Below are 26,897 nucleotides of genomic sequence, written 5' to 3' on the forward strand. Positions count from 1 at the left end.
CGTCGTGTTCTTTAGAGGGTTCGATCAATGTTTCGAATATTGATCAACTCTGCGGCATAGTCGAAGAATTGAGCACCATTAATGACGACGCAGAGTGAATCACATCATGTTCACATCTGTCGTGAAAGTTGAAAAATGAATAAAAATACAGTTTTGATGTGTTTCATGAATACAAAAAATAAGATAAAATACGGACCTTTGAAATTGTCTCCACCTTTTTGGAACAGAGGCAAGTACTACGTAGTAGGAGTATTTGACAAGAACCGGAGGGGAGGATTTTTATCCGGATGATTGCGTTATCCGATTGTTTGTCGAATTTTCTGCCAGTGTCATCTGGTTGGGGATCGCCCACATGGCCACCACCAGAGGTGAACGCATTGCGCCATCACCGCCACCTCGCCGCCGCCAAATGCCCGACAACTCCATGCTACATTGGTGCCTTGGTGAACGCCAATCCCTTGTGCGCACTCTGCTGTTCTACTTTTGCAATTTCATCTGGACGGTTGCAGTCGATGTCGCCGTCGCCGTCCTTGGCCTCTGCATTGTCCCGTTTGCAATCTACGTGAGCTTTCAACCGCAACATTCGCAACTGGCCGACGAACCCGTCACAAAGCGGTGCCGGCGATGCGTCCACGGTATGCTTTCGCGGTATGTGACAATCTTCTGGCGTGTTGAGCTGTCCCTTCTTGGTCTCTATGATCCCTGTATCACAAGCGACTCGTTGGCCAGTCCACGCCGAACATACACGTCTGCACGGCACGCTAAGTATGTTGCTCTATACATCTTGTTGTGGAAAACGCTTGTCGTCCTTCCTGCGACGATATCGCCGCTGTGGATCTTCGGGCTCGGCATGCAATCGCTTGTTGAGGGAAGGGCGGCGCGTTTGACAACTACCGCCCTTTTGTATTGGTCGCTCTATCTCGTTGCAGGGTACACGGTTGCGTCAGTGCTGAGTCTGTGCGTGGTTTCTGTATGCGCCTACTTGCACAGGAAGATCACTGAAGTGGTCGACGACGAAATAGAAGGCACCCACTTGTTGAGTCAAGGCACGGTCCCGAGCCGTCCTTCTGGGACGTATGCATCGTTTTGTGACCTCAAAAGTCCGCTACAAGACAACCATGGCTTCCACCACAAATCACCGCGAGTTCGCCGCACGGACCAAGACGTTGTGGCCATCGCAGTCGCCGAAAAGCACCCTATCCCATTTCAAGAATCATCTCGGTCAGCCGTACCTGCCGTAGCCGACGAACTCTCTCCGCAATATCTGTCGATCGTGGCAGCTACCAATCCAGCGATGGAAGTGGCCAACCAAAGTCCTCCCGGGAGATCCCTCCAGCAACTGTCCTTGTCGTCTCCAATCTCCATTCATTCTGGGAAGACGAGTCCCCCAGCTGCCGCGCCCGTCGTAGCACCCACCACCCCAGTGAATCTGCTGTCTCCCACGCGGGTGGACCACAACGCGACCCGTTCGCCCAGCCATCTCGACGAAAAGCCGTCGGGCTCTGTCGCCGCCAGCACGGACATTACTACGCTGCAAGCCGACTTGGTGACTGTCGAGTCGTCGATTGCACAATATGATACGATGCTCGCCCAGGGGCCAAACAACAAACTGCGCCGACGTTTGGAGAAGGAACGCAGAGGGTTCGAAGACCGCCGGCAAAAACTGATCGAAGAGATCGCCTCCCAGACACGGCCGTACATTCCCATCGCGACCTCCCACCACATTGGCATTCCAGGCAGCAATTATGCCATCGAGAGCCCCCGGTACGGCGATGACGTGATCTCGACCACGATCCACGCGTGCCACAGCGACCCTCACAACACTATGTTGTCCAACAGCTTTCTGCCGCCGACCCAGAGCTTTCAACAGGTGTTTCATTCACCAGTCTTTCGTGGAATGTCTGGGCCAGACACGTGGGGCTCGCCCGTTGTGTACAGCCACTCGTTTCTCGCAACTACGTCCCCTGTGCCATACGACAGTTTGTCGCCTCCACGATCGTCGTCGATTTTGTCGACGTCTGCGCTTGCGACGTCGACGCCAATCGTTCCATTCCATTTATCGTCCACGGTCGTTCCTCCCGTCTTCCGCTCCCTCGCACCACCCTCCATGCTGTCGGATAGCTTTGGCGCTCGCCACACCCCGTTCACGAGTCTGCGCAAGCAACCTCATGCCTTTACGCCATCTCCCAACGATCCTCTTGACGAACCGGTGCACATGGTCGCCTACGCGCCTCCGTTTGTCCAACCCGCGTCCGAGTTTACGTTTGCCGTGTGGGCATTTCTGTCGACCCAGCGCGACGACATGCATGAAGAAGCGTCGGCGCTGAATCCATCGTCGGCGCAAATGTCCCGCGATGTATTGTTTCCGCTGCGTCGCGGCGCTCGCGCTCATGTGACCCTAGAAGTCCCGAACGGATTTGCAGTGGTCGGAGGGACCACGACGCAGGCGTTGACGTGGTCAGGGACGCCGAGTGCCGCGCAATTTGCCATCCTGGCGTCGGATGATGTCGCCATCGGCCAAGTCCTGTTCAAAGCGACGGTGGTGTTTGGCGCGAGTGTCATGCACTTGCGAGCGTTTGTGGTGGTGTCTGGAGCCAAGAGGTCCACTCGAGACGCTGCCGCCCACGACAATGACCATTGCGCGATGGCGCCCCTCCACGCGGAACTCGAAATGCTGGACGAAACCTATCGAGAAATCCCGTACGCGTCGCTGCAACTCAAAGAATTGGTCGGGCGCGGGTACTTTGGGGACGCGTACCGTGCCGACTACAACGGCCGCGACGTCGTCGTCAAGACGATTCGCGCCAGCGAACTCGGAGACACGACCGACCATATCGTGAAAGAATTTCGCCATGAAGCTGCCGTGCTCAACATGTTCGGCCACCATCCGAATATTGTGCCGTTTGTCGGCGCCTCCACGGACTTTTCGCAGCCGCTGACGCTCGTGACCGAGTACTTGCCAGGCGGGAACCTTGAGGACCGCCGATCGACGTTGTCTCTCAAGCAAAAGATGCAGGTTCTTGTGGACGCCGCAGCGGGATTCCTCAACATCCACGACGGCGGGTTCATCCATCGCGACGTAGCTGCCCGCAACTGCCTCGTCGACGCGAATGCTCGAGCCAAAGTTTGCGATTTTGGCATGTGCCGCCGGGTTCACAACGCGTACGGGGGCTCGTGTGTGCAGGAAGGCATTGGCCCGCTCAAGTACATGGCCCCTGAGTCGCTTCAACCGCCATACGGGTTCTCGACCAAGTCGGACGCGTACTCGTTTGGTGTGCTCATGTGGGAGACATTGGTCGAGCAGAAACCATTTGGCGCGATCCCGCCCCACGAAGCAGCCGCTCGCGTCCTGGAAGGCCACCGCCTCGATGTCTCTTCCACGGCAATTCCACCAGAATGTGCAGCTCTCATCACCGCGTGCTTCCAGGAAGACCCAGCCAAGCGCCCGTCCATGCAAGCGATCCTTGTTGCGCTGATCAGTGCCCAGTCGACAGTGTATTGAGGCGGACGGTCGAAATGGATCGAGCCCACGAGACACAACTGTATTTAAGCCAAATCTGTCGACCGCGGCTGCATGGCGGCACGAGATGCTCCATCCAAAACGCAATGGAGTGCTTCTCTAGATCAACCTGGCGTGCCTTACATGCAACCATAGCCAGCAGTTGCGGCTGCCGCAATCAGAGTGTATCATGCGCATCTGTCATGTGTCGGTAGATGCAATACCATTCCTTTGCCAGACGACGCGGATTCTTCTGGACATGATGTCCCGAGCGTCGCAATAGAGACAAACGTGTGGCGGGAATAGCCACAAGTTGAACGGACGGTCGTGGTGGCAAGGTTGGTTTGATTTGTAGAGTAATTTGAAAAGTATGGCTGGTGGCTCGCCACACGACGACGGGTGGCTAGGGCACGCACACACATGGCTAAAACGCCCAGTTCGGGTCGACATCCATGGACCAGACAAACTTTTCACGGAGGGCTTTGGGAAACACGGCCGAAATCGGGACTTCGTTCTACCCGCCACAGCGATGAGTGGTGAAACGAGAAGCGGGGGAAAAGGTCAGCCACGTACTCTCTTCGCCCATGCGACAGTGATCCGCGGGTCCATGTAATTGATTTTGGACGTGCCAAGTGCGACTTCCTTGTTGTCATTCTAAATGACAAATATTCGAGGTCAGCCCACTTGCGAAACAGACCAAACGGTGGACAGCTCTGGATCGAGGAAGTACCTTATCCTTGAGGCGCAAATCCAGCGCCTTGACCTTTTTGCTCCAGCTTTCAATCTTCTTGTCCACTTGCTCGACGGTCGGGACTTTGACAAACCGATGCAACTGCGCCTTCTTTTCATCGGCATCGTCGCCATCGTCATCCTGGCGCAGTTGAATCGACTTGGGCTTGTTTTTCTTGACCGCGATGCGCATTTCTTCCAGTTCCTTGAGTTGATCCTTCAACTGCGCTAGGTTCGCGCTCATTTTGTCCACCGTCGACCCGAAACCCTTGGGCACCGTCCGTTGATGGTTGCAAAGGATGGCGACCTGCATGTGCATGTCAATCAAGTCCACATTTGCCGACAACATTCGGTTTGAAGGACCTTTCGATTCGCATCGTTGTAAGCAACGACCTTGACAGCCACGTCGTCGCCTTCCAGCACCTTTGGCAGCTCCTTCTCGAGTGTGACGGATGCGTTGAACGTACGAAAAACCTTGGCCGACAAGCCCGGCATGAGTGAACTCAAGTGTTTGTTGAGCTCTGTGACACTCAGCTCATTAAAAATGTCTTGATGGGGCTCTTTCTTGGCGCAGAAGCTCTTCAAGTTGTTGTACACTTGCTCGCCCACCGTGCCATACATTGCCAACTGGAATGGAATGGCCACGTCCATGAGAGGCGGATGCACATTCGAGTTGTGCACATACCTGAATCGTGTTGTTATACGGCATTGAATCCTTGCCAAGGAAGGACAGTGTGAGCTCGCAATTCGTATTGTTGAAGTTCGCGTGTTCGACTCGGAGAGAGCAGCACCCAACAGTGTCGGCCTCGTCTTCACCCTTTTCGTTCCCCACACGCAACGCGAGCACGTCAATCACCCACATCGCAGTCGACCGCTGGCGCGTAAACATGTCCTTGGCCTTGAGTCCCTCCGTGTAATCTTTACGGATCTTGGCAATGCACTTTTTCAGCCGGCGCGCCTTCTCATATTTTTCCATGTCCGACTTGCCCTTGAAACTCGATGACGCCGCCAGCCACACGTACTTAATCCCGCCCATCACGTTTTCGTTCCAGTACGCGAGCCACGACACTGTGTCCCGATGGATCACTTCCTTCCACGCGTGGCCAGGGGTCAGGCACGGAGGCACGCGGTCCTCCATCCCGACGTTGATCGTGACTTCCTCCGGCATCACCGCCTTCTTCAACGTCCCCGTCTTCGGGTGTTCGCCTCGTCCTCGAAAGAGCCCGGGAGGTTCTATTCTGAAGTTGCCCACCTTTTCCAAATGGCTATATTCCAAACGATCGACGTCAGTTTCAGAGTATAGCGGGACTAGCTTGTCGAAGAAAGCCCTTGACACGAAGAATGCCATCGAGTGGCGACAACATCTCGAGCGGTCGAAAGCACACCAGAAGATCACCACAAAAGCAGCCGTCCCCCGTGTAAAATCAAAACCAATGCAGGAAAGCCTTGCAGCTGGGCACAGGCGAGCAAAAAGGCCTGCACATTGGATGCCTGGAATATCTCAACGAACCCGTCAACAATTGCAAACCCGTGGCGGTACAGCTCTTCGTCCTTCTTGGCCTTTTCAGGCGCCTTCTCCTCCTTCGTGCGCTCTTTCTTCGCATCACGCTAATGCATAATCACATCAGGTGTTTCCTTGGCTCGCGACATGACACAGCGTGAAAGATGGCCGCTGACTCGATAGAGTTGAGGTTCACATGGACGTACGATCTCATTCAAATGCGCTTGGATACGTTCAAAGTTGCACTTTTTGATATCCTTGATCACGTGGTTCTTGCCCAGCGACGCCCTAAAGTCAGCAAAGAAGTTCTTCGTGAACATGGCGGCGGTCTTGGGATTGCCGAGCTGCGGACCATCCGCGGGCATCGCTGCGAAAAATGATGCGATTTCCTCTTGTTCAGGGGTAAGCGTCACAGGGACACCGTCGTAGATGAGCGGGATCCCGTGTGGTTCGTAGGACGGGGGGAACAGCACGCCGTTGTGCTCCAAACTCCTCCACTGAATTCCTTCTGGGAGTTCCTCTGCGTTCCACCACCGATACGCCTTGATCGCCATGTCCAGTCGCTCCGATTTGTTCTGGACTTTGAGTTTGCGCACATTGCCACCTTCCACCTTAACTTTCGCCGACGCAGCGAGTTTCTTCTTGCCCGCCTTCTTCGCATCTTTTGCAGACACTTTCTTTGAAGACGCTTTCTTCACTGGCGACTCTTTCTTCACCGCATTTCCAGACGTCGGTTTCTTGTCCGTCGGTGCTTTCGCGCTCTTTTTCGTTACCTTGATCTTCGTGAGCGGCACGTCGTCATCAAAGTCCGAGTCATCCGAGTCCGCGACCTTCTTCAAGGGCTTCGACGACGAACTCTTCACCTTCTTTCGGAGCGGCTGGAGATCGCTGTCGGAGTCGGACATGTCGGCGGCGACGTGATGAGTGTTCCTTCGTGTCCACAGCTCCTCAGCAAATCCTGATGTTCTGTTTTGATTGGGCAAAGGCGATCATTTAAGTTCGCGGTTTATCGTATATTAAAGGTAATTAGTTTGGTATTTTCATTTTATTCTATGGGCTATATAATGATAGGGGGAACGCAAATACCTTCTTTCAGCCTGTATGTCTGCATTCATGTTGGAATTGTAGTTAGTTGTGTGAACGAATAACCAATCATGTACTCTCCACGATGCCTTTGTTGACAAGACCATGTTTAGTCGTGATTACACTACGTCTAGTATGATACGCATCGCCTGGATGAGCTGGTCGAGCGCAATTCTTGAAGAAGGTTATGTTGTCGCACATGAAAACCACAGTCAAGGGGCCTTTTTCAAGGGAATAATGCGACAATTAACGCACCGATTTGTTGGGTGTCGAATATTGGAAAACAGGTGCGCAAGTGCGTGGTGTGTGGTACGTCAGGATTTAGCAATGCTGTTGCGTCGTCCTTGATGCAACCCCATCGCTCATGGATTCGCATACCTCGGTTACACTTAGCGTTGCGATTCGCTGGGGCTATAAACATAAAATGAGTCCGGACTTGAGCTCGTAGATCTAGGCGAGACGCAGCAAGGATGGTGCAAAATGGTGTGTTTTACGACCTCGTATTGAATTCTAGTAAATACTGCGTGTATGTCGATGTTGGTGCGTTTACGAGTATGTGACAGAACGACAAGCTTCATTCTCTTGGCACGATCGGCACCGCGAGCCGCCCTCCACGCCATCTTCCAGCGCCATGAAGTCATTCCTCGACGGTTTTCTAAAGAGCGCCTATTTCGACGCGAAGGCGCAGTCGTCGGGTTCACATCAGCACAAACCTCGTCACGAGCAATTAAATCCTCGGACACTTGCCACCCATCCCCAGTTGTCGCCACACTGGTTGTCCCAGCTCGAGAATATCCACGTGACGCCGCATAAGGGTGCAAAGCGCCCAAGTGGATCAAAAGTGGCAATGCTGGATGACCGCAAAGTGTTTCTCAAATGCATCGACTTCACGCAGACGTACTCGAGCGCCAAGCACGCGTTCCTCGAAGATGCCGTGTGGATTCAAGCGCTGGAGCATCCCCACATCGTTCGCGTCCTCGGTTTTACCGTAGTCGCGTACTCGACGACATTTTGCGTTGTCCTAGAGTTCATGGAGCAAGGCACACTGGCATCGCGTTTGCGGAGTCCAACTCTCTTCAGCGGTGCAGTCATGTCGACCTCACAATATGGGGGACGAAGGCCACCATCCAACGTCGCGCAGGACGAGAAGTTGATTGCCTATCAAAAGTGTCTCGAGCTGGCCATCGGACTGCATTATCTTCACAGCCAACAGATTCCTTACAAGGTCATCTCAGCTTCCAACATCCTCGTGCATGACAATCAGTACAAGTGGAACATTCAGCAGCTCATGCGCTGCCGCCCCAAGCACTGCAGCCGAAGAGGCGTCGTCGGCGCCGAAGGGGAGCGGTATGGCACTGGCGACGTCGTGTACGCTGCGCCAGAGCTCTTGTCATCCACCGAACCGGTCGACAGCTTCGCCGCGGATATTTATGCGCTAGCCATTGTGTTTGGCGAAATCGTGACACAGACACCCCCCTTTGCCAACGTCTATGAGGCCCTCGGCCCTGTTGCCGGCGACGCTCATGTCGCCACAGTCAAGGCAAACCCTGCCTCGTCGCTCGAAGATTTGGCCCCGTTCCTAGACTGGTTGCCAGCCGAAGACGTATCGACCACAACGTCGACAACAACGAAAGGTCTGTCATTTGAGGCCCTCGTCAGGAAATGCCTGGATGCAAACCCGGCTTCCCGCCCGACCATCGACCTCGTCGTGTTGGCACTGGTGCCGCTGGCTGAAAACCCCCGCTTCCACGTCGAGCCGTAGCTTTTCAAGGCACTCTGCATGTGTAAAGAACGCTGGATGAATGGGTGGTCTGCGCCGTGAATCTTGGGACAGGGCAGAGAGCGTTCTCGTTCGGATCGTGAGGGCAACGACGCAGCGAGGTGGCTGAGAGGAGGTTTCTGCAAGCGGCCATCCCCCTAGATATGCATTCTCCATAAATTCCTGCGATCCTTTACCGAGGGATGTATGTCTCGGCCTCGAATCGGTGGCTGGCTCGCTGGCTCCAATGCTGATCACGGCAGAATGGCCGATCTTGTATATTTCGCCAACTCCTACTGTAATCATGCCAGTGAACCGAACAACTTTGATTCGGAAGAGGTCTCACGCGGCGCGCCCTGCTACGTTCTTGGCCGTGGCGCTGCCACTTCGTTGCTCTCTGATAGAGTGGTGAGGAAGATGCCAGTGGCAAAGCCACTCTCAAGCCCGACCTCCGACCCTCTCGACTGTCATCGCACCATCTCTCGGTGCAGCGACACCCGCTAGTCATGTCGTGCACACTAGTATATTAATCGTCAAACGTAATTTTGGTCGCCTTCTTCGTCATGTCGATGTCTTTGGCAAATGCGCCGTACAGCTTGTGTTCCTTCTTCTTGACGTGCGTGCCAAACTTGGTCAGCTCCTCCGGGACGGTCGCGTTCGACTCCCGCAGCAAGTTGACGAGCTCGCCGGCCTTGGGCTTGTCGAAGTTTGTGAAGAACGTGTGCGAGATGCCCTTCTTTCCGCCGCGGCCCGTTCGCCCGATGCGATGAACGTAGTCTTCAATCGTGAGCGGGAACGAGTAGTTGAGGACAAACTCGACGTCGGGGATGTCGAGCCCGCGCGCCGCCACGTCGGTCGCAATGAGCAGCGGGATTTGGCCCGACTTGAACGCGTCCAGGGCCTCCATGCGCTGCTGTTGGCCTTTGTCCCCATGGATTGCTGTGCAGCTCCACCCCTTGCGCTGCAACATTTGCTCGACACGCACCGCTTCCTTCTTATACAATACGAACACAAGCACGCGGTTCTTTCGGCTCGAGTGATATTTGCGCAGGAGGCCGTCGATCTTGGCGTCGCGGCCAAACTCGTCGACCACTTCGACAATTTGAGTGACGTTTGCGGACGCCGAGAGGTCTTCCGATCCGATCGTGACCTTGACTGGGTCGGTCAAGAATTCGTGCGCGAGTTTTTGAATCGACTGCGGCCACGTCGCTGAAAACATTGCAATCTGGCGCTCGGGGTGGCATCCCCCGATGATGAGTCGAATATCCTTTTCGAACCCGTCGTCCAACATGCGATCGGCTTCGTCCAACACGCAGTACGTCACGTGCTTCAACGAGCACGCCTTCTCCTCCATGAGGTCCTTGAGGCGGCCAGGGGTCGCGACGACTACATGGACGCCCTGCTTGAGCTGGCGCTTCTGTTCATGTTTGGGGACACCGCCGTATATGCAGATCGACGAGATTGACGCGGCAGTCCCGGCCACGGAGATCACGTCCGCGCACTGAATCGCGAGTTCGCGCGTCGGGGCAACGACGAGCATGATGGGACCCTTCAAATTTGCGTTCTTCTTCACTTGGTCCGAGATATGCACTAGACCAGGTATCGCAAACGCCAACGTCTTGCCAGATCCGGTCTGGGCGATCCCAATGATGTCGCGGCCAGAGGTCAAGATGGGCCAGCACTGCGACTGGATCGGCGTCGGCTTGGCAAACCCAGTCGTCGACGTCATCATGTGCTTGGGGAAGTTGATTTCCTTAAACGAGAGGACTGGACGGTACAGGCAGTGGTTGCCAGACATGGTCATTTGATTCTGTTGGTGGAATGCGTCGACGTCGGCGTCGGTCATGGCGGCAGTCACAGGGCTTTCGACGTAGAACGACTTGACAAACGACTTATCGGACGGGAGGGGTTGTTGGTACGGCCCGTTCGAGAAGTCGCTGACGGTGGATTTGGCCTTCTTTGACGGCTTTGCGTCGTCATCGCCTTCAGCTTTCTTGCGCTTCTTGTCCTTTTTTTGCTTCTTTTCCTTCGTAGACTCGACAACGTCGTCATCGGCTGTCATGTCGTCGGAAACGGCCGCCGCTTCGCGCTCCTGGCGCTTCTTCTCCTTGCGCAGCTTCTTGGCGAGCTTCTTGTCCGACTCGGTCATCCTGTTGAAGTTCCTTGTCTGTGCGAAGCCACCGAGGCCGAAGGCTACGTTTATGACCTTTGTCCAATCGATTTGAACCGATGCATGCAAAATGGTTGGCTGGACTGGTGGCTTATCAAGTGGAACGTGTAAGCATCTCATAATGCATTATTCAATTCAATTGTTTCAAGTATTACACAAAATATTTGAACTGATATGCTTCATAATATGATACATATTACTTTGTACTATTTCGTGTGATATTATTCCTGTTACCAGTTTCAGGATGATAACCTTTAATATTTAGTGTATTATAGAATTGGAGAGTTTGGTCACTCTTCTCGCTGTAGAGTATGTCGCTCGCCTCAGTTTAGAGGATTGCTCGTCCACGATGGTGTCGCAGCATGCGATGAACGACCCGACGGCAGAGGCAGCACAAGCGTACATGAGGGCCATGAAGCGCGCGGCGATTGACTACGCCGCAGGCTGTCTTGGTGGGGTCATGGGAATCATTGTCGGACAACCGTTTGACACGATCAAAGTGCGATTGCAAACCCACGGTTCTCACTACGCGAGCCCGTGGCATTGCGCCCGCCACACGGTACAGTCCTTCAATGGCATTGCCGAGGTTCTGGTGGACTAATGAACCTACTGATGTGCAGCTACAATACGAAGGCGTACGTGGGCTGTTCAAAGGTCTCGTGTCACCTCTTGTTGGCAGTGTCCCTATCAATGCGGTGGTGTTCGGTGTGCACGGCAGTACGTTGCCCATTTTGGACAAAACGGACACGCCCTCGCTTTCTTCCATCTATTACGCTGGCAGCATTGCTGGATTTGTACAGTCGTTCATCGTGGCGCCCACTGATTTGGTGAAGTGCCAGCTACAAGTCCAGGACGGGTAGAAAATTTGCCCTTTTACGAAGGCATTCTCACTTAGTCCTGATCGTAGCTTCCAACGTGGCGGCCAACGTGCCTTTGCAGGACCTATAGAGTGCATACGACACATCACCGCGAAACATGGCGCCCGAGGCATGTTCCAAGGTGTGTGGCCGACAGTTCTCAGAGATACCCTCTCGTACGGCGTCTACTTTTACGTGTATGAAGCCACGCTACGGCATCTCCAATCCCAAAGGGCCAACGGCCTTAAGTCCAACCCGACCCAGGACGCCGCGTCAATGTTATTTGCTGGCGGGTGCGCAGGAGTCGTGAGCTGGGCAATCATCTACCCCTTGGACGTCGTCAAGTCTGTCATTCAGAGCCTTCCGACGACAGCCCCCAAGTCGGACCTGAGCCTTCCCCGTCAAGCCAAGTTGCTCTACAGTGTGCATGGCTTGCGCATCTTTACCAAGGGCCTTGGCACGACCATGCTGCGGGCGTTCCCAGTCAACGCCGTCACGTTTTACGTCTACGAAATGACCATGGCGGCGCTGTCGTGATGCACAACCTGGCGGCAGCGCGATGGAGTGTGTGGTATGTAGTTATTGCGTTGGTTCCTGGTGAACCGTCGATGCTGAAAAGACATTTTACACTTGTAAAATTTAATCTTGACATAATTCAAAACAAGGAATACATGTACAACGGCCCCGACACGTGATGTAATCTTTGCACTTAAAAAAAGAATTGTCAAGGACGGTAATATTATTGTGCGAGGTGTGGTTCGAAAAGTGAAGTCGGCAGGACACATCGACGACACCGTCGCCAACGATGACACCCCAGGACGGACTCCGCTCATACAAGCACGGCAGCTGCCTGGTCGTCGGAATCGCGACCATTGACGTGATCAACACCATTCCAGAGTTCCCTGCAGGTGTGTAGCTCGAGGGTGACCGCTGAGGTCGTGAGGAGCCACTGTGTGTAGAGGACAGCAAGGTGTGTTCGATCGCAGTGGCGTGCCCACACGTGCATGCATGACCGTTGACTCCAACGCCTTCAGTAGATTCGAGTGACGAGCTCCCGACGATCCAGGTACTTGCGTTCGTCTTGATCGCGCATTCCTGAGCGTGTTGCGATTCCAGGGGCGGCAATGGCACCAATGTTTTGGTAAGTGACGTAAATCGTCGACATGACGATAAACTTTGTGGTCGCTGTCGCCCAGGTGGTCTGTGCTCAAATTGGAGCGTTCCAGGCCCTCCACTGGGTCGGCACACTTGTTGACCCCCTCGTGAACGCGGACTCCAAATTCATCTGCGACGAATTGAGCGGCCACTATGGCATTAGCCTCGAATCCTGCGAACTTGTCAACGCAGGGTCCATGCCGACGTCGGTATGCCTTGCCTGTTATATGCTTCCTGTGTTTATTGACTGAAGTATCGATTAGTACATCATGTCCAGCGACGCAACTGGGTCTCGGACGATCTTCCATCATCGCAACCTACCCGAGCTCAGCGTGGCCCACTTTGCATCTCAGCTACCTCTCTGGCAAGGGCAGATATCGTGGGCCCACTTCGAATGCCGCGACACGACCGCCACGTCCGCCATGCTTGGGCTGGCGCGCCCGGTGATCCCGGTCCTGTCGCTCGAAGTCGAAGGGCCACGCCACGCATGGGCATCTGTCAAATCGTACGTTTGCTTCCATCGCGGGGCTCTCAACATGTCTGCCAATGCACACATGGCCCTGGACAAAGTTGGAGTTCATTTGCATGATCGCAAGAGGACGATGTTCCGCCTGACCGAGAAATGATGTAGGATGCTCCACTTGGTCGACTACGTGTTCATCAGCCAAGTGTACGTGACGTCGTTGGGATTTACTGATGCCATCGCGTTCCTCAACTCTCTCTTGGACGATGGGACGGTGCCCCAGTGAGTTACGCTCGTGAGATTCAATCCATCCACGGCTTACTTGTTTAGGAAAGGCGGCAGAGACCCCGATGGCGTTCGTCTCAAAGCCATAGTGTGCCCATGGGGAGCGACTGGAGCGTTTGTTCGGCATGGTTTAGCGCATACGAGCAACTGGGCAGTATCCCATGTACCCGTGGAGCCGGTTGCCGCCGTCGTGGACTCTGTCGGGGCTGGCGACTCGTTCGTTGCGGCAACCATCTCGGCCATTCACACCGGCATGCCCATCTTGGATGCAGTTGCGTTTGGCTGTCGAGTTGGACGGCGAAAGTGCATGCAAGTCGGACTCGAATTCGATCCCGACGCATTCACTTAAACGCTATACGATCGAATGGTTCGGCCGTGGTGACCTTTTTCACACGGGTACCCCCGGCAGCTCCACCATCTCGCCCGGAAATTGCATACACCCGTCCAATGACGCTGTAAAGCATGTGTAAAAGCTGCACGGGGTCGTTCCATGCGGCAACCCCGATCGTGCTTGGCCAGTATTCGTGTTCGCAACGGATGCCACGCCGTATCAACAAGATGCAGACCCGGTTTCCTTGCAGAACCAGGTCCCGTGCATGGGAAAGATGCCTCAGCACTTGCCTATCTGCTGGCCTTGACGGTAGCATGCCATGGGTGGTGCTGATGGACGAGCAATCGATGATGGGAAAGGAAGGTTTTACGCAACAAGTCATTGCCAGTCGGTTGGACATGGTCTGTGGTCGTGGTGCATTCATTACGATGGTTGCATTGCGTTTACAACCACGATTGTTGGTGTTTCGACGGCGCCAACGCCATCCATTCATTGCGAGGTAGATGCTGCTCAAGGGGTGGTCGTTGTTGCCGCATCCGTTTTGTGGTCATCCATCAGCATGCGGACAAACAAGTCGATAAAGTCGGAACTGCGAGAGCTGGCTGGCATTTGAATGCCCAGCGGCCACGTGTGAAAAGATAGCCAATACCATTGCCATGGACCACCGTAATGCACGTGCACGTGCAAGCGGCGCCACGAAATGCTGTTGAGGCCTGCGAGCATGGTCGTCGAGATGCTGACTTCTCCGCTACAGCATCGAGCGCGGTCGTGAGCTCAGCGTACTCGTCCTGGCAGAGTAGTGTGTAGGTACCGCTCGTCGACGATGACGTTTGATGCTGGAGACGATGTGGAAAGACTTGACGCGTTCACTTCACAACGAGTGGAGCCGTACGTGGCATGGAGCAGTGTGGTGAACTTGGATGTTGGCTCGGAAAACCCCGAATGCGCCAGCGTCCACTGCCAGGAACAGTTCGATGGCCCCAACAAGTCTCGACAGGGATGGGTAACATGCGCTTGAATGGCTGCAGATGCATACGGGACGATGTGGTCGCCCTGGATCATGGCCACAGCAGTGCGATGGTCAAACGCCTTGAGCGCCTTCATGAAGACCGAGTCTATCCAGCACGTCCATGGAGCGAATCGTGAACAGGACTCGGGGATTTACCGCGCTTGCTCATTGCTTCCAACAGCGGTTCCTTGACGTGATCTACCACCACACCGTTGATCGACCGTCGTGGTGCCGAGTCTTGGCCACGTACGCACCTTCGCATAGCAACTCGACCCCCGTTTGACCGTAAATCAGCGACACCGACATGATGCCGTGCACTGCGGACTTCCAAAGTTGCTATCATGGCTGGCAGTGTGAGCGTCGTTCGATCGACAAGTGTCATGCAATGGTCAAACCTGTCCAACCGTCCCATCAGGCCGACGGCTGCCTAGATGCGGCGTGCACAGCGTCGAGAACGACGTGGGGTGAATGTGATATGCTTGAAACGCTACTTGGAGGTACACGACAGCATAGCGCGAGATGATCCCGCCAAGGGAATGCCCGACAAAGCTGATGCGCATGGGAGGTTCGCCGTCATGGGGAGGGAGTTCAGGAAGGCAATGATTGTGAAATAAATCCAACAACTCGATGGCAAGGTTCGTGCCCATAGCTCGGATGCCCATGTGCGTCTTGTGTGTATTGGCCGTGCTTTGATAGACGAGCGCAGACGAACCAAACTCACGAGTGAGAGCCGCGGCGATGAGGTCCGAGTCTTGCGCCTTGCCGTAAATTCCATGTACACACACAAATACATGTCGCGGAAGGGGAGGTCGCGTGTCGTCGGATGTTATATTCTTGCCACACCACCCAGATGACTGCGTTGTTAGGACTTCACCACGAGCCGACCATATCGCTCTGGCGTCGTCATCTCGAATTTCGTCTGCAATCGCAACGTTCGCAAGCGCTTGTTCCTAGTTCAAGGGTTCGTGTCATGCGTCATTGGGCACTTCCAATGCATGCTCATAACGTGCAACGACAGCCGCCGTACCAGTTGGACTTGGCAGGACTTGACGATGCCGCGAGATGCCATCGCCGACGATGACTTGGATTACAACTTGCCTGTCATCAGTAAGCACGATTTTTCGAATTTTGCAACATTCTTTTCATAGATTTTGGGCTAAACACAACGACTTAAAACACTATATAGGAAAAATATTCCACTACAGCAGGGATGTCGTTGTCGTCTAGTGGTTAGGACGTAAGCTTCACACGCTTAAGATCGGGGGTTCGATCCCCCCCATCGATAATCTTTTTTCGAGGTTTCTGTCGCGAGCAGCTCCAATTGCCGCCTTTCCTTTCCCAAAACTGTGATGACGCTATAACACTGCGCGACCGAGCTTGCAACGAGCACTTTGTTTCCGAACTTGCTTTGACATTGCGTGAGAAGGGCGATTTGTTCGACGTCGGTTGGGGATGTCGTCGGTTATAAGGGTCGGTTTCAAAGTCGCGAGTGGCCTGTTTAGCGCAGTAAACCGTCGACTGCGACCGAGGAACTCGATCGTGTTTGTGTTGGCGATGGCGCCGCCGACGACTGCCGCAGAATCAGCGTACATTTCGCTGCGCCCAAGCTACAAGAACAAGCCAACGACGACGAAAATGAAGCAAATCATTTCGGCAGTGCTCCAAGAAAAGCTCGACAACACGGCGTACCAGTCGGACAAAGCGTCGCAGCTGACGAAGGAGATCGCGGACACTGTCAAACTCCAGCTAAAGGCATGTGAGTTCCCTCGATGCAAGTACGTGGTCCAAGTTGTCATCGGCGAGCAACGAGGAGAAGGCGTGCGCATGGGGTGCCGATGTTTCTGGGACGCCGAGACGGACTGCTATGCTACGGAAACGTACACGAACGATAGCCTGTACTGCGTCGCGACGGCTTTTAGCGTGTATTTGTATTGATCTTTGATAATCGAACGTTGCAGGAGAGTCGAGTTTGCCAAGCTCTGGCAAAGGAAGGGGAGTCAGTCCGTTCTATTGTGAAGCGAAACATGTCAAGCTCGTGAACCTCATAGGAAGCGACGCACGTGCAACTGAAACTCTAAAAAGATCTCTCTCTCGCTGTGTGGAAACATGTCGATCAGGTCCTTCTGCCATGAGCTTTGCCCACCACGCGCCGCCTGCACAAATGTCACAATACGTAGCGAATTTACCACCACGCATAGCGCTCTTCTGAGCTAAGTGCCAAACGAGCAGGAGTATGTTCGCTGCGATATTAGCTAGCAGAGTCTCAGACTTTGAGGCTGCAGAAGTCAATCTACAACACTGCGAGGTGCTACGTCAAGCCGTCATCACATCTAGGTCCATGCGCTCCTGTAGCCACGAACAAGCCGCACGTCCCCACGGGCGTTGCGAAGCTTCATCGAGGCCCGACAGACTGCTTCTTGTCGTTCATGTTGGTGTTCGCTGGTGAGATTGCCCATGTCCGGTATTGGCCAATCCGAAGGCAGGATCTGTATCCTGCATGAAGACATCCGTTTCGACAGACGATGGTTGCGCAGGCCGCGGCAACCATGTCGGACCTTCGCGCCAAACTGGATGCTGTTCGCGCGCTGCAGCAGCGCATTCATGTTGTGCCTTCTCCATCGCACTGGACGACATCAACTCCCGCGCCATCGCCACCACCGTCGTCTGTATCGTCGAGTGTTGCTAGCCGCAGTAGTTTGCCAACGTTTCCATCGTTGTTCGATGGCGGCATCGCGTCGCTCGGTGGAATGGAGTACCTTGTCATCGACTTCTTCAGCATTCCAGACCTCTTGGTAGGCGCCATGGTATGCAAGCGATGGCGAGATATGTGCCGGCACGACGGATTTTGGGAAAAGCTCTTGGTGACTCCGGTCGAAGGCTACGCGCTGCGGCCGTTGCTTGCGTGTGCCGACTCGGTCCCCGCCATGTGTGTGCACATGTTATTCTGCCAAAGTGGCCTCCGCATGACGTCGACGTCCGACCGGTCCATTCATAGACCCCAGCCGATCAGGTCGTGGAATTGGTCGACGCATCCCAAATCCATACACGTGACCTCTTCTTGCGACGGCAAGACGACCTTACCAGCGTGGCTCGCGAATAATCCCGGCCCTCTCTTGCCCGACGTCGTCCGCTCGTTGTGTTTTCAAGTGCTTCATGCAATCGTGGCGTTGGAAGACTGCATCGGTGCGAAACCACGCGAGTTGACCCTTCAGCGCGTTGCCGTTGCCAGCGCGACCGCGGTCCAAGCCCCTGCATCCCTGGACGCAACAGCCAGCGACACACTGCCATATAGGACTCGTCCGCCGTTGGTGCAGCTGCTAGCCGTCGACAGCCACGTCGAGTCCTGCGACGTGCCATCTGCCCAGTACTTTGACGAGCGAGAGGAAGCGATCTACCTCCTCAAGTACCGCGGCCTTCCCAAGAAAAGCCAAAAGTGGCGCGGGGTAACTGTAGCCTACTTGTATTTGGTCCTGGCGCTGTCCTTGCACGGCCACGTCACGGCCGCACAAATCCAGCAAATGCCAGCGATGTCGATCCTGCACGCGCTAGCAGAGTACCGTCACGTGCTGCCACGAGGTACGATCGACCGCAACTTGCATTCCCAACGTTGCCACATGAATATGTCCATTGGCTCTAGACATTCGAGAGTTTGTCGAGTACGGCGTGTTTGTGCGGTACCACCAGACGTCACCGAAACCCTTGCTCTGGCACACTTACTTCACGAGCCCACATGTGGGAGATGCTTCCGCCGACTCCACGATCATCGCGGACGACCACCCCCTCCTAGCGTTGCAGTTTGCGATTCCAGCCACAACCTACATGGAGCGCATCTTGCAAACAGTTGCATGGCAAGAGGCTCTCCAAACCACGATGATGAACCCTCGTCGCAAGTGGCCGTCCATGAGTCCTCCAGTTTGGAATGACGAGTGGACGCTGACTCCCATTCGGTCATTCCACCAACAGTGGTTGCGCCAGCAGTGGCACAGCTTGAGCTTGGCTCCGGACTCGACACCGGCTAGCCTGGCCCTGCTATTGCTAACTCAGGTACGTAGAGGGGGGCACTCAACCATCCGCTTGACAGCTCGCTCAAAGGATGCCCCATGTCATGTGTAGAAGCCATCACTACGGCGCTTGGATCTCATGGCAGCGACTCGTCTGTCGAGCGACACGATTGTGCGGGCTTTGGCGTACCTCCCTCTCTTGCGAGAGCTTCGTCTACCTCTTTCCATGCTGCGCCACGGCCCTCTCGAAGCCGTCGTGGAGGCACTGGATCGGTCGTCAGTTCACGTCGTCGACCCCGCGATGGCTATAGGTCTATGTGCCCTTGAGAAAGCGTACTTGATGCAAATCGACATGCTGGCGTATTCGTCATCTCCATCGAAGCAGTAACCAGGAGGCACGCCCTCGGCTCTCCGAACCCCTTGTTGCGTGTCTGTTCGAGACCGCGTTTTGTTTGAATAAAAGTGCTGGTTGCAGGTGCCGTCATGAAATTTTGTGCATGCCCATTTTGCGTGGCCACCATTGCCTTTGGACACACTTCGGTCGTCAAGACCAGCACCGATGCTAAGGTAATTGCGCGCAAACATGTCGCTTGCCCATGTTCATGCTAACCTTTCGTTCGAGCAGTCACGAGCGACGCTCGTCCTTGCAGTGTCGGCGATTATTCCCGTGAACTTGAAGTCGTTCCGTTGGCTGCCCTTGCCGCCACAGCGCTGTGCTTGACCTCGGTGAAGTGGGGGGTTTGACCGCCGCTGACGCAGTTCCCGCGCCTCGAATGCATTCCGTCCACCTCATGGCATTTGCCGCCACCCCATTACCGTGCGTTCGTCGAACATGGACAACGATTGACGTCGCTGCTCCGCGTGCGATATGAATGCGGTGGTGTCGAACGTGATGTACGTGCGTGGAGTCGTCAAACGATGGAGGCTGAAAGCTTTTCAAAACGTGGTGGAGAATAAGTTATAAGTGGTCGGTACTGCTGGTGAGCAACGTCTGCGGTAAGTGACCGCACTCGTTGACGGCGAGAATTTTGCACGCGCCGGTCGAACTGACGTCGATGCGGGTGATGCCGCAGTGGTTGATTTCAAATGCGCCCCACACACCCGCGGCCGACACGCCCATCGCGCGACACAAAAAGTACCGGATTAAGTTGGCATGGCACACCACCACGCGGCAGTTGGTCGTACCAAACGCTGCCGCCGCCCCATGATGGACTTCTTCAGGGTCCAAACTGGCGCGGCCGCGATCGTTGTCCTGGTCGGTATCTTCAAGCGCAAACGTGGCTTGGAACGCCATGTCCAGCCGCCGGTCTTCGGCTGCCTGTGCTTCGGGGGACGGCGCGGTACTCGCGACTCGGGCCTCTTCTCCAACTTCATCGGACGCTGCATGGACGGCCAGGGTCGTCTTGGATGGCGCCCCGGGCCAACCCTCGCGCAGGAGCGGTGTCGGGGTGAGACAACTGTCTGGAAAATACCCGCTGATGATCGCCGCGGTCTCCACAGCCCGCTCCATGTCGCTGTGGAGGAGAACAGGATCATGTCTCGACGACGATCCGGTCACGAGTTGGTGGCGCAAATGGCGACCGGCGCAGTCGGCTTGGCGACGACCGATATGGGACAGCACTTGGTCCGAGTCGAGGGCGTGCTTGGAGTGTGCATTCACATAGTGGCCATGTCGTACAAGCACGATGTGAAGGACTTTGGCGGGCGGCAGTGAAGGCAGTGTCACGACATACGTGGTGGCCACTTGGTCAGCCACGGCAACGGTGTCGTCTGCGAGCAGATTGGGTTGGCTCTGATTCGAAGTCGTTGGGGATGCGCGGTTGCTATGCTCAGTGCTGCATGTCGGCTGCGTTGGCGCTGTCGACGCCGAGGCTTGGGGTGGCGTGTCTTGCACCCGTCGCTTCTTGGCGAGGGACGGTGTTATGATGGCGGCAAACGCGTCGATCCATGCTTTGGCTTCGGTCACTGTTGCGGCCTTGAAATGTAGCCTCTCCGACAACGCAATGCTTCCATGGCCCTGCAACGTCGCAGCGGAGACGGATCAGAGACAGCTTGATCAAGCCAATACGTACGAATGAGAGTATTTTTCGCCCAGGGCGACTGAAGAGGTGCCGCGGCAGCGTGAACGAGGTGGAACTCGTTGAACACAAGAGTTTGGCCTCAGTGGACGTCGGCGGTACACTGAGTTCGACTTTATCTACCCACAGGTCGTCGCTTTGCCCAGCATCGTAGATGTACAGAGTCGCGCCAACTAGTTGACAGTACCGCTACAACAACGATAAGTTCCTCAACGCACGGTATGATCGCGTCTAAATATGAACACTACCTTGGTCCATCGAGGTTTGTCGGCAGGAGCTGATTGCGCCGCCCCGGGCGTCCAGGACGAACCCTCAAGGACGCAAAGGGGTCCTTCCATGTCGACAACATACGCCTTTTTGCCTGAAGGACTGCTGCTGTTACTCATACTCTTGGCGCTAGAAGAGCTCGAGCTCGTGGTCGATGGAGATCGCGACAGGTCTGGAAGCGACGACGTGGACGCGACACGCGAGAGTTTGTGCAAGATACGATGGAGCGGGTCTCTACAGCCACACGGTCGCTGACGTACATCAACGACGAGACTGCCGCGCATACCTCGTCGGCGGTGGTGGTAGTGCCGGCATGAGATGGACAGGTTCTGCTGGTCCGACCACCTCGCCAAGGTTGCAACTGGCTTAGCCATGTGCTCCTCTATCTGCGAAACCCCCTCTTTGAAACTATTCAGTGCGACAAAGCTCTGTGCCCCGGGGTACAACTTGAGTACCTGTTTAAGGCAATTTCAACCATGAAGAAACGAAGAATGCGTTGATTGACCGCCCTCCCCCCGCCCGTTCGGGGGGGCTCAGATGCACCGAGGCCATGTTCACGTGGGCTCAGCCACATGATCTAGTGAGTAACATCGACTATCCAAGTGGTCAGCTCGGTACTCCCTCCCGCAAGCGTTGGGCTCGTCCACCTCAACGGACCTTTCACGACGAAGGGTAGCCCGCAGCACACCTACGTTTGGGCGACACTCAACGTGACGTTATGTAGCGCTTCCATCGAGCGTATACTTTCAACCATGGACTGGGCACAGCACTTGGAGTCTCCCCCATCTCCCACGTTCGTGCGAACCTGACCGACCAGCTTTCGACTGTCTGTGGGACGAGTACCATAGGTTGAAGTTCTGAATAAGGGAATTTCTCACAGATTCGATAGAGTTTGGATTGGGCGATTTTAGACCAAATGGATTGGCTGATCTGGTTTCTACTGATTTGATTGGCTGAAGCGAAATTCTAGGCACAGGATTGGCAGAAATAACTGCTAGACCGTGACACAGCCGTCGTCCCCATGCGGACAGACATGAAAGGACGACGTGCAGTTGAGAATCTCGGGATGGATAGTTAAGTTAGAGAAACACGGGATGGATATCTCGCAAGGAGAGCTCGCGGCTGCACAGAGGACATTTGTGTATATGGTTGATGGCTTCCGCAATGCAGGATCTGCAGTACACGTGGCCGCACTTGGTCGATGTGATCGTAACCATGGTGTCCAGGCATAGTGGGCATCGCATGTGAACTTTTGCTGCGTTGATGGAATCTTGCCGGGAGCGGCCAACATCTAACGAAGGTGGAGGAGAGGTCGGTGGGACCCCCCTGCCGTCGGCTTTTCGTCGCTTCAGCGGTGGTGGAGGCGCGTTGTCAGGAGGGTCGTCCTCGTCCACGAGTACAATTGCATATGACACACCTGAGGAAGGCGGTGGCCGAGGGTTTGCTCGTCGGTGCGGAGGTCGCAGAGTAGGAAGAATGAACCGCTGCCCTGGGGTCTGGCGCAACATCGACCATCGGACGTCGGTGATCTGAACGTCGTCGTCTTGTTCTTCCGAGCTGCGATCAGCGCCTCGGCTACCGAGAACAGCGTCACCACCCAAGACGACCGGTTCATCGTTGGAGGACGATTCATCCGAGTCCGAAGTCCCGACAAAGTTGTCTTGGTGGTCTGCAGGATCGTCGCTGGACCTGCTCTGCATGTCCTTCGATAACTCACGCCAGCGCTTGCACTCGCCCTTAAAATTTCAGAAACTTTGGCAAATTATAGGGAAGATTTTCAAATTTTCGACTATGTACACTCAAAAATAGGTAAATCCTTCAGCAGTATAGTCAAGAGGGAGTGCTGGAGGTACCGGCAAAGAATACAAACTGTGAAGACATGGTCTTGTGCGTACGCCGCGCTTGCTGCTGCGCTGCTTCTATGCAGCTAATGCGTACTGAGAAGTTGCGAACCTGAACTTGATGCACACAGGATATGCAATGGGGACAAACAAAAAAGTCGATAAAAATGTGGTAAAATATGGCGAAATTGCGATGTTGTTGGGAATTGGTTGAAATTCCCCACGGCTTTCTCGATTGGCCAGCACACAGGGCGACACTCGCACTTCAGCGTCAATCACCACGACCGCCATGGACGACCTCTTTGTAGGCTACAATGCGTGGGCGTCGGAAGCGCTGGACATCGTTGTGAATGTAGACTTGGTGTACGAGGAGAAGAGCGAAGGCGGCGACCGTGGCGTGTACGTCTCGGACGAGATCAAGCCGCACACGACCATCTTGTCCATCCCAGCGGAGAGTCTGCTGAACGTGCACACGATGACCCAGTCGGCGCTGCGAGACCTGGCGTCGCTGCCACTCCGCGAAGACGACTGCTTGGCGTGGTTTCTCATCTACGAGCGGTTTGTGAACCCCCAAAGCAAGTGGAAGCGCCACTTGGACGTATTACCCCATTCATTCCACAACATCTTATACTTTACTGAGGACGAAATCAACATGTTGCAAGGAAGTAATGTGTACTACGTCGCTCTCCAGCTCAAGCAACAAGTCGTGTCCGACTTTGCCGAGCTCCAACAGACCTTGCTCCCGGACACGCTGCGTCTCTTGCATGCAGAACACTCGGCCGACGTCCTCATGGCCGTCTTCACACTCGAGGTACGTACACAGAGCCGTCATTGCCATGCTTCAGGTGTCCCCATTGTCGTTTTAGAACTACAAGTGGGCTTTGTCTGTGATCTGGAGTCGGTTTGTGTCGGTGGCACTCGATGCCGAAGACAACTTGGCCAAGAGCATGGTGCCAGTCTTCGACATGTTCAATCACGACCCGCATGCGCAAATGAGTCATGGCTTTGACCCGACCACCAACGCATTCGTGTTGCGGTCGCACCAACACTGGACTGCCGGGTCCCAAGTCTGTATCAACTATGGTACATTATTTTCGTGAGTTGCATGTTTGGATGCTCACTGGCGACTTGGCAGGTGCGTTGCCCAACCACAAGTTGCTCACGTTGTACGGATTCGTCCTGCCGTCCAACCCGTTCGATGTGGTCGAATTATGGGCCCCCATGAGCGACGACGCTCCTTACTACAACCGCAAACTCGCGCTGATGACGGGCCACGGCCTCGCCGACCACGCAACCGCTGCCCCCTTTGAGCTATACCCCGACAGCCTCAACGACGAGCTACTGGCGTACCTCCGCATCCAGCGCCTGGACGTTGGCGAGCTCAGCTCGGACCTGATCGAGGTCGCCAACTTTGCCTTTGAACCAGTCCACGATGACAACGAAAAGGACACTTTGACTGCGCTCATCTACGCACTTCAGCAAATGCTGGAAGCGTTCCCGATTACCGTCGAGGATGACGAGGCCGAACTGGACGCCATCGCTCGCGTGGACACCAGCGACCACGACGAAGAATCCCACCATGTCATGGCGCTGCGCCTACGTGTGTCGGACAAGCGCATCTTGCACGCCCAGGTCAACATGCTGCAGGAGCTCCTCCTTCCTGTTCTGGCGCGAATGAACGAAAACGACCAAGATTGAGCGAGACCCTGATGCCCTACCTGATTGATTCCCACGGGAGACGCGCCAACCGTGTCAATGGCGCCGTAGATAGTGGAAGCGTCCGGTCGACACTAGTCTCAGTGTGGTCTACGTAACATGAATTTTCTCCAATTCGCTGGAATAATCGGGCTGCACATAAGCCCATTCAGCAAGACGTTCTTGTGCAAGTGTGTTGAACTGACCAGGGCCCACGTAGCAGCCAGACGATTGCGTCGTGGGTGCGGTCGATCCCATCCTTCCCCTTGAAGCCTCTCTGTGCTAGCATTTCAATGGCACTTGAATCCAGCCAATACAGTTTTTCGTCGTGATACGTCGCCAAGTACTTGTACGGGTGACGTCAAGGTCTTTGTCCAGGGTGCAGATGGGGCTGAGCCCGTCGCAAGTAACATCCTCGAGCAGATTACCATTTCGATTGAAGTATACCTTGCTTGCTAGAGCGACGAAGCGTGCGCCAGTGGTCGAACCATCATGATTTACGTCGCATCGAATTGAGTTCGTGCTGTACTCATGCGGCAACGCCGGGGGCATTGTACACTTTGACCAGGCGCGTGTTTGTGCCTTGGACCAGCAGTTGGTACCCAGCCGCATCGAATTGAAGTCGCGTGATGGCGTCTACGCCAACAAATGATCCGGCCAAGTGACTTTCAAACCTTTGACATCCCGAGTCTACCTTCTTGAGCATGTGCAATCGACAGGACAACCTCCATCGAGTCAACACGCACAAACGTCACGTCTTGGCCATGGCCGAGTGCAAGCAGCTACGGAATCCCACCACAACAGGTCAGCGACGAGCTTTCGGCGGCGCACGAGCGCTCCATGACGAGAGAGCCTACTTTGCCGTTTGGAGTGACGTCGATCGTCGAGTACACGACGGAGCTTGTATACGTCTTGATGCATTTTGGGTCTTCTTCGAGCTTGTAGCGTACTGCAGACGCAAATGAGACAAGATTGCGCCATTGTGAAGAGTAAGCCCGACCGTTGATGTCCCACACGCGGACCGATCCATCTTTGGACGTCGTGACGATGTGATTCACTGGAGTTGAGTCGGATCCGTCGAAAGCCACGTCCAACACACCGCTCTGCCAACGTCGTGTCACGCATCGCTCAACGAAAAAATGCGAATCGTACCGTGTGGCCTTGGAGAGCCATCACTTTGTGCATTTTGTCAAACGCCCCCGTGCCTTTCTTCCGGTGAATTTCGTAGATCTATCGACGGCGTGGTGGGAGATGTTCCGGTCTGCAGCGACGGCATCGATCGCACCAGGACTTACCTTCACTTCTGGCGTGAACGCAGCCACGGCAATGAATCGGTTGTCTTTGGACTGCATGCCGTGGAAGTTTTGGATTTGGTGGATGTTCGTCGATTGCAGTAGTGCTCCGTCAACGTCCCAGCACTTGACGACGGTGTCGTCATCCCTGCCGACCGTCACGATGGTCATCCATTTGTCGCCGACGTCGTTCAGCAGCAGCGACGCGACGTCGTGGTGGATTGGAAACGTGTGGAGGCATTCTGGCTTCGTCTTGAACTTGTGGTACAGCATCACAGCTTGGCCGTCCGCCGTGACCACACCAAGCGTCTTTCCGTCCGAGCTAAATGTACATGTTGTAGCATAATCGTACGGGATGTTAATGGTCTTGAATGTGGGATTCTTCGACCCGAGGGACTCGCGTAACGTTAGGCGAATCGTGCGGTCCGTGGATGCAGTCGCGATGAACCGGCCGTTTGGACTAAAGCATGCCGATGTGATCGGACCGGTGTGACCCTTGAGCACGTGGCATAACAGGGGATGGTCAGGGACGTGTGGCTGCTTGGGCTTGGCGATATCAGCTGAGTTCGCATGGTGGTGCGTCGGCCCGTGGTGTTTCAAGTGGGGTTTCTTAGTGTGTGGCTTCGGCATGTCCGAGTGTTCCTTGGGTTGCAGTCCTTTCGTTCCACGGTGTTCATTTGCGGAAGCAACTGCCTGTCGATTCAAGAAGAGGTACCCTGCTACCCCCAGCACAACCAGCACGACCAGCGCAAACACTGTGTACATCCTCCGCACAAATCTTGTCACCGAACATGACCGGATACCTCTGTAGCAATTTCGGATAAAAGCGAAACTTCAACCCGGGCTAAGACAAAAAATATATCGGTAGAGCACAATTTGTGA

General features: G+C 54.9%; 13 protein-coding genes and 1 non-coding gene across 17 annotated transcripts; 8 read left to right on the plus strand and 6 right to left on the minus strand.

The window, feature by feature from the left end:
- The first annotated feature begins 337 nt into the window (after positions 1-337).
- Positions 338-3,753, plus strand: H310_05116 (serine/threonine protein kinase). Its single transcript, XM_008869754.1, has one exon. The coding sequence runs from the start codon at positions 353-355 to the stop codon at positions 3,500-3,502; it is 3,150 nt and encodes a 1,049-aa protein (XP_008867976.1). The 5' UTR covers positions 338-352; the 3' UTR covers positions 3,503-3,753.
- Positions 3,193-6,690, minus strand: H310_05117 (hypothetical protein). The gene is made up of 7 exons (XM_008869755.1): positions 5,936-6,690; positions 5,739-5,836; positions 4,914-5,493; positions 4,592-4,855; positions 4,230-4,535; positions 4,073-4,153; positions 3,193-4,013 (listed from the first exon to the last, which is right to left on the minus strand). The coding sequence occupies exons 1-7, from the start codon at positions 6,632-6,634 to the stop codon at positions 3,924-3,926; spliced, it is 2,118 nt and encodes a 705-aa protein (XP_008867977.1). The 5' UTR covers positions 6,635-6,690; the 3' UTR covers positions 3,193-3,923.
- A 694-nt stretch (positions 6,691-7,384) lies between these two features.
- Positions 7,385-8,899, plus strand: H310_05118 (TKL protein kinase). Its single transcript, XM_008869756.1, has one exon. It carries the CDS (start codon positions 7,444-7,446, stop codon positions 8,572-8,574), a length of 1,131 nt encoding a protein of 376 aa, XP_008867978.1. The 5' UTR covers positions 7,385-7,443; the 3' UTR covers positions 8,575-8,899.
- Positions 8,900-9,052: 153 nt separating this feature from the next.
- H310_05119 (hypothetical protein) lies at positions 9,053-10,797 on the minus strand. The gene has a single exon (XM_008869757.1). It carries the CDS (start codon positions 10,718-10,720, stop codon positions 9,098-9,100), a length of 1,623 nt encoding a protein of 540 aa, XP_008867979.1. The 5' UTR covers positions 10,721-10,797; the 3' UTR covers positions 9,053-9,097.
- A 281-nt stretch (positions 10,798-11,078) lies between these two features.
- Positions 11,079-12,284, plus strand: H310_05120. Of its 2 annotated transcripts, XM_008869759.1 has the most exons (4): positions 11,079-11,300; positions 11,362-11,597; positions 11,649-11,740; positions 11,804-12,284. In XM_008869759.1, exons 1-4 carry the CDS (start codon positions 11,091-11,093, stop codon positions 12,133-12,135), a joined length of 870 nt encoding a protein of 289 aa, XP_008867981.1. In that variant the 5' UTR covers positions 11,079-11,090; the 3' UTR covers positions 12,136-12,284. The 2 variants fall into 2 exon arrangements, with proteins under 2 accessions (XP_008867981.1, XP_008867980.1); XM_008869758.1 differs by having other exon boundaries at positions 11,649-12,284.
- Positions 12,285-12,350: 66 nt separating this feature from the next.
- Positions 12,351-14,019, plus strand: H310_05121 (hypothetical protein). The gene is made up of 8 exons (XM_008869760.1): positions 12,351-12,506; positions 12,558-12,568; positions 12,636-12,664; positions 12,715-12,739; positions 12,795-12,962; positions 13,017-13,258; positions 13,385-13,498; positions 13,547-14,019. The coding sequence occupies exons 1-8, from the start codon at positions 12,404-12,406 to the stop codon at positions 13,848-13,850; spliced, it is 996 nt and encodes a 331-aa protein (XP_008867982.1). The 5' UTR covers positions 12,351-12,403; the 3' UTR covers positions 13,851-14,019.
- Positions 14,020-14,132: 113 nt separating this feature from the next.
- On the minus strand, positions 14,133-15,984 carry H310_05122 (hypothetical protein). Its single transcript, XM_008869761.1, has 6 exons — positions 15,869-15,984; positions 15,237-15,791; positions 15,096-15,177; positions 14,998-15,039; positions 14,644-14,947; positions 14,133-14,580 (listed from the first exon to the last, which is right to left on the minus strand). Exons 1-6 carry the CDS (start codon positions 15,908-15,910, stop codon positions 14,343-14,345), a joined length of 1,263 nt encoding a protein of 420 aa, XP_008867983.1. The 5' UTR covers positions 15,911-15,984; the 3' UTR covers positions 14,133-14,342.
- Positions 15,985-16,053: 69 nt separating this feature from the next.
- On the plus strand, positions 16,054-16,126 carry H310_05123. Its single transcript has one exon. It is a non-coding gene; the product is annotated as a tRNA-Val (tRNA).
- Positions 16,127-16,317: 191 nt separating this feature from the next.
- H310_05124 (hypothetical protein) lies at positions 16,318-16,823 on the plus strand. The gene has a single exon (XM_008869762.1). The coding sequence runs from the start codon at positions 16,396-16,398 to the stop codon at positions 16,774-16,776; it is 381 nt and encodes a 126-aa protein (XP_008867984.1). The 5' UTR covers positions 16,318-16,395; the 3' UTR covers positions 16,777-16,823.
- Positions 16,824-17,387: 564 nt separating this feature from the next.
- H310_05125 (hypothetical protein) lies at positions 17,388-19,328 on the plus strand (the record flags this gene model as incomplete). The annotated part of the gene is made up of 3 exons (XM_008869763.1): positions 17,388-18,417; positions 18,479-18,885; positions 18,955-19,328. 3 exons carry the CDS (start codon positions 17,388-17,390, stop codon positions 19,228-19,230), a joined length of 1,713 nt encoding a protein of 570 aa, XP_008867985.1. The 3' UTR covers positions 19,231-19,328.
- A 356-nt stretch (positions 19,329-19,684) lies between these two features.
- Positions 19,685-21,580, minus strand: H310_05126 (hypothetical protein). The gene is made up of 4 exons (XM_008869764.1): positions 21,474-21,580; positions 21,169-21,421; positions 20,915-21,109; positions 19,685-20,859 (listed from the first exon to the last, which is right to left on the minus strand). Exons 1-4 carry the CDS (start codon positions 21,500-21,502, stop codon positions 19,801-19,803), a joined length of 1,536 nt encoding a protein of 511 aa, XP_008867986.1. The 5' UTR covers positions 21,503-21,580; the 3' UTR covers positions 19,685-19,800.
- Positions 21,581-22,239: 659 nt separating this feature from the next.
- Positions 22,240-22,923, minus strand: H310_05127 (hypothetical protein). Its single transcript, XM_008869765.1, has one exon. The coding sequence runs from the start codon at positions 22,885-22,887 to the stop codon at positions 22,267-22,269; it is 621 nt and encodes a 206-aa protein (XP_008867987.1). The 5' UTR covers positions 22,888-22,923; the 3' UTR covers positions 22,240-22,266.
- Positions 22,924-23,285: 362 nt separating this feature from the next.
- On the plus strand, positions 23,286-24,921 carry H310_05128. 2 transcript variants are annotated; one of them, XM_008869767.1, is made up of 4 exons: positions 23,286-23,332; positions 23,385-23,839; positions 23,895-24,111; positions 24,164-24,921. In XM_008869767.1, exons 2-4 carry the CDS (start codon positions 23,504-23,506, stop codon positions 24,724-24,726), a joined length of 1,116 nt encoding a protein of 371 aa, XP_008867989.1. In that variant the 5' UTR covers positions 23,286-23,332; positions 23,385-23,503; the 3' UTR covers positions 24,727-24,921. The 2 variants fall into 2 exon arrangements, with proteins under 2 accessions (XP_008867989.1, XP_008867988.1); XM_008869766.1 differs by having other exon boundaries at positions 23,286-23,839.
- On the minus strand, positions 24,782-26,787 carry H310_05129. 2 transcript variants are annotated; one of them, XM_008869768.1, is made up of 6 exons: positions 26,019-26,787; positions 25,876-25,953; positions 25,724-25,826; positions 25,581-25,672; positions 25,418-25,505; positions 24,782-25,359 (listed from the first exon to the last, which is right to left on the minus strand). In XM_008869768.1, the coding sequence occupies exons 1-6, from the start codon at positions 26,778-26,780 to the stop codon at positions 25,253-25,255; spliced, it is 1,230 nt and encodes a 409-aa protein (XP_008867990.1). In that variant the 5' UTR covers positions 26,781-26,787; the 3' UTR covers positions 24,782-25,252. The 2 variants fall into 2 exon arrangements, with proteins under 2 accessions (XP_008867990.1, XP_008867991.1); XM_008869769.1 differs by lacking the exon at positions 24,782-25,359 and having other exon boundaries at positions 25,380-25,505.
- Positions 26,788-26,897: the final 110 nt, after the last annotated feature.

The sequence above is a fragment of the Aphanomyces invadans genome (genome assembly GCF_000520115.1).
Source record: "Aphanomyces invadans strain NJM9701 unplaced genomic scaffold supercont1.8, whole genome shotgun sequence".
NCBI classification, from domain to species: domain Eukaryota; phylum Oomycota; class Saprolegniomycetes; order Saprolegniales; family Verrucalvaceae; genus Aphanomyces; species Aphanomyces invadans.

Excerpts from the sequence above, each read along its gene's own strand:
- H310_05116 (XM_008869754.1), top strand. The coding sequence starts at position 353 with ATGGCCACCACCAGAGGTGAACGCATTGCGCCATCACCGCCACCTCGC.
- H310_05117 (XM_008869755.1), bottom strand. The coding sequence starts at position 6,634 with ATGTCCGACTCCGACAGCGATCTCCAGCCGCTCCGAAAGAAGGTGAAG. Across the intron at positions 4,536-4,591 it reads ACAACGATGCGAATCGAAAG|GTCGCCATCCTTTGCAACCA; the intron begins GTCCTTCAAACC and ends ATGCACATGCAG. Across the intron at positions 4,014-4,072 it reads CTGTCGCATGGGCGAAGAGA|AACGAAGTCCCGATTTCGGC; the intron begins GTACGTGGCTGA and ends TGTGGCGGGTAG.
- H310_05118 (XM_008869756.1), top strand. The coding sequence starts at position 7,444 with ATGAAGTCATTCCTCGACGGTTTTCTAAAGAGCGCCTATTTCGACGCG.
- H310_05119 (XM_008869757.1), bottom strand. The coding sequence starts at position 10,720 with ATGACCGAGTCGGACAAGAAGCTCGCCAAGAAGCTGCGCAAGGAGAAG.
- H310_05120 (XM_008869758.1), top strand. The coding sequence starts at position 11,091 with ATGGTGTCGCAGCATGCGATGAACGACCCGACGGCAGAGGCAGCACAA. Across the intron at positions 11,301-11,361 it reads GGCATTGCGCCCGCCACACG|CTACAATACGAAGGCGTACG; the intron begins GTACAGTCCTTC and ends ACTGATGTGCAG. Across the intron at positions 11,598-11,648 it reads CAGCTACAAGTCCAGGACGG|CTTCCAACGTGGCGGCCAAC; the intron begins GTAGAAAATTTG and ends TCCTGATCGTAG.
- H310_05121 (XM_008869760.1), top strand. The coding sequence starts at position 12,404 with ATGACACCCCAGGACGGACTCCGCTCATACAAGCACGGCAGCTGCCTG. Across the intron at positions 13,259-13,384 it reads GCATGGGCATCTGTCAAATC|GATGCTCCACTTGGTCGACT; the intron begins GTACGTTTGCTT and ends GAAATGATGTAG. Across the intron at positions 13,499-13,546 it reads GACGATGGGACGGTGCCCCA|GAAAGGCGGCAGAGACCCCG; the intron begins GTGAGTTACGCT and ends TTACTTGTTTAG.
- H310_05122 (XM_008869761.1), bottom strand. The coding sequence starts at position 15,910 with ATGGCATCTCGCGGCATCGTCAAGTCCTGCCAAGTCCAACTG. Across the intron at positions 15,792-15,868 it reads AGTCCTGCCAAGTCCAACTG|GAACAAGCGCTTGCGAACGT; the intron begins GTACGGCGGCTG and ends CCCTTGAACTAG. Across the intron at positions 14,581-14,643 it reads AACGTCATCGTCGACGAGCG|CGGAGAAGTCAGCATCTCGA; the intron begins GTACCTACACAC and ends TCGATGCTGTAG.
- H310_05124 (XM_008869762.1), top strand. The coding sequence starts at position 16,396 with ATGGCGCCGCCGACGACTGCCGCAGAATCAGCGTACATTTCGCTGCGC.
- H310_05126 (XM_008869764.1), bottom strand. The coding sequence starts at position 21,502 with ATGCCGGCACTACCACCACCGCCGACGAG. Across the intron at positions 21,422-21,473 it reads CTACCACCACCGCCGACGAG|AGACCCGCTCCATCGTATCT; the intron begins GTATGCGCGGCA and ends GTGTGGCTGTAG. Across the intron at positions 21,110-21,168 it reads ACAAACCTCGATGGACCAAG|CGGTACTGTCAACTAGTTGG; the intron begins GTAGTGTTCATA and ends TCGTTGTTGTAG.
- H310_05127 (XM_008869765.1), bottom strand. The coding sequence starts at position 22,887 with ATGCAGAGCAGGTCCAGCGACGATCCTGCAGACCACCAAGACAACTTT.
- H310_05128 (XM_008869766.1), top strand. The coding sequence starts at position 23,318 with ATGGACGACCTCTTTGTAGGCTACAATGCGTGGGCGTCGGAAGCGCTG. Across the intron at positions 23,840-23,894 it reads TGGCCGTCTTCACACTCGAG|AACTACAAGTGGGCTTTGTC; the intron begins GTACGTACACAG and ends TTGTCGTTTTAG. Across the intron at positions 24,112-24,163 it reads CCAAGTCTGTATCAACTATG|GTGCGTTGCCCAACCACAAG; the intron begins GTACATTATTTT and ends GCGACTTGGCAG.
- H310_05129 (XM_008869768.1), bottom strand. The coding sequence starts at position 26,780 with ATGTACACAGTGTTTGCGCTGGTCGTGCTGGTTGTGCTGGGGGTAGCA. Across the intron at positions 25,827-25,875 it reads TGGCTCTCCAAGGCCACACG|AGCGGTGTGTTGGACGTGGC; the intron begins GTACGATTCGCA and ends CGACGTTGGCAG. Across the intron at positions 25,506-25,580 it reads ACGTCACTCCAAACGGCAAA|CTGCTTGCACTCGGCCATGG; the intron begins GTAGGCTCTCTC and ends GGGATTCCGTAG.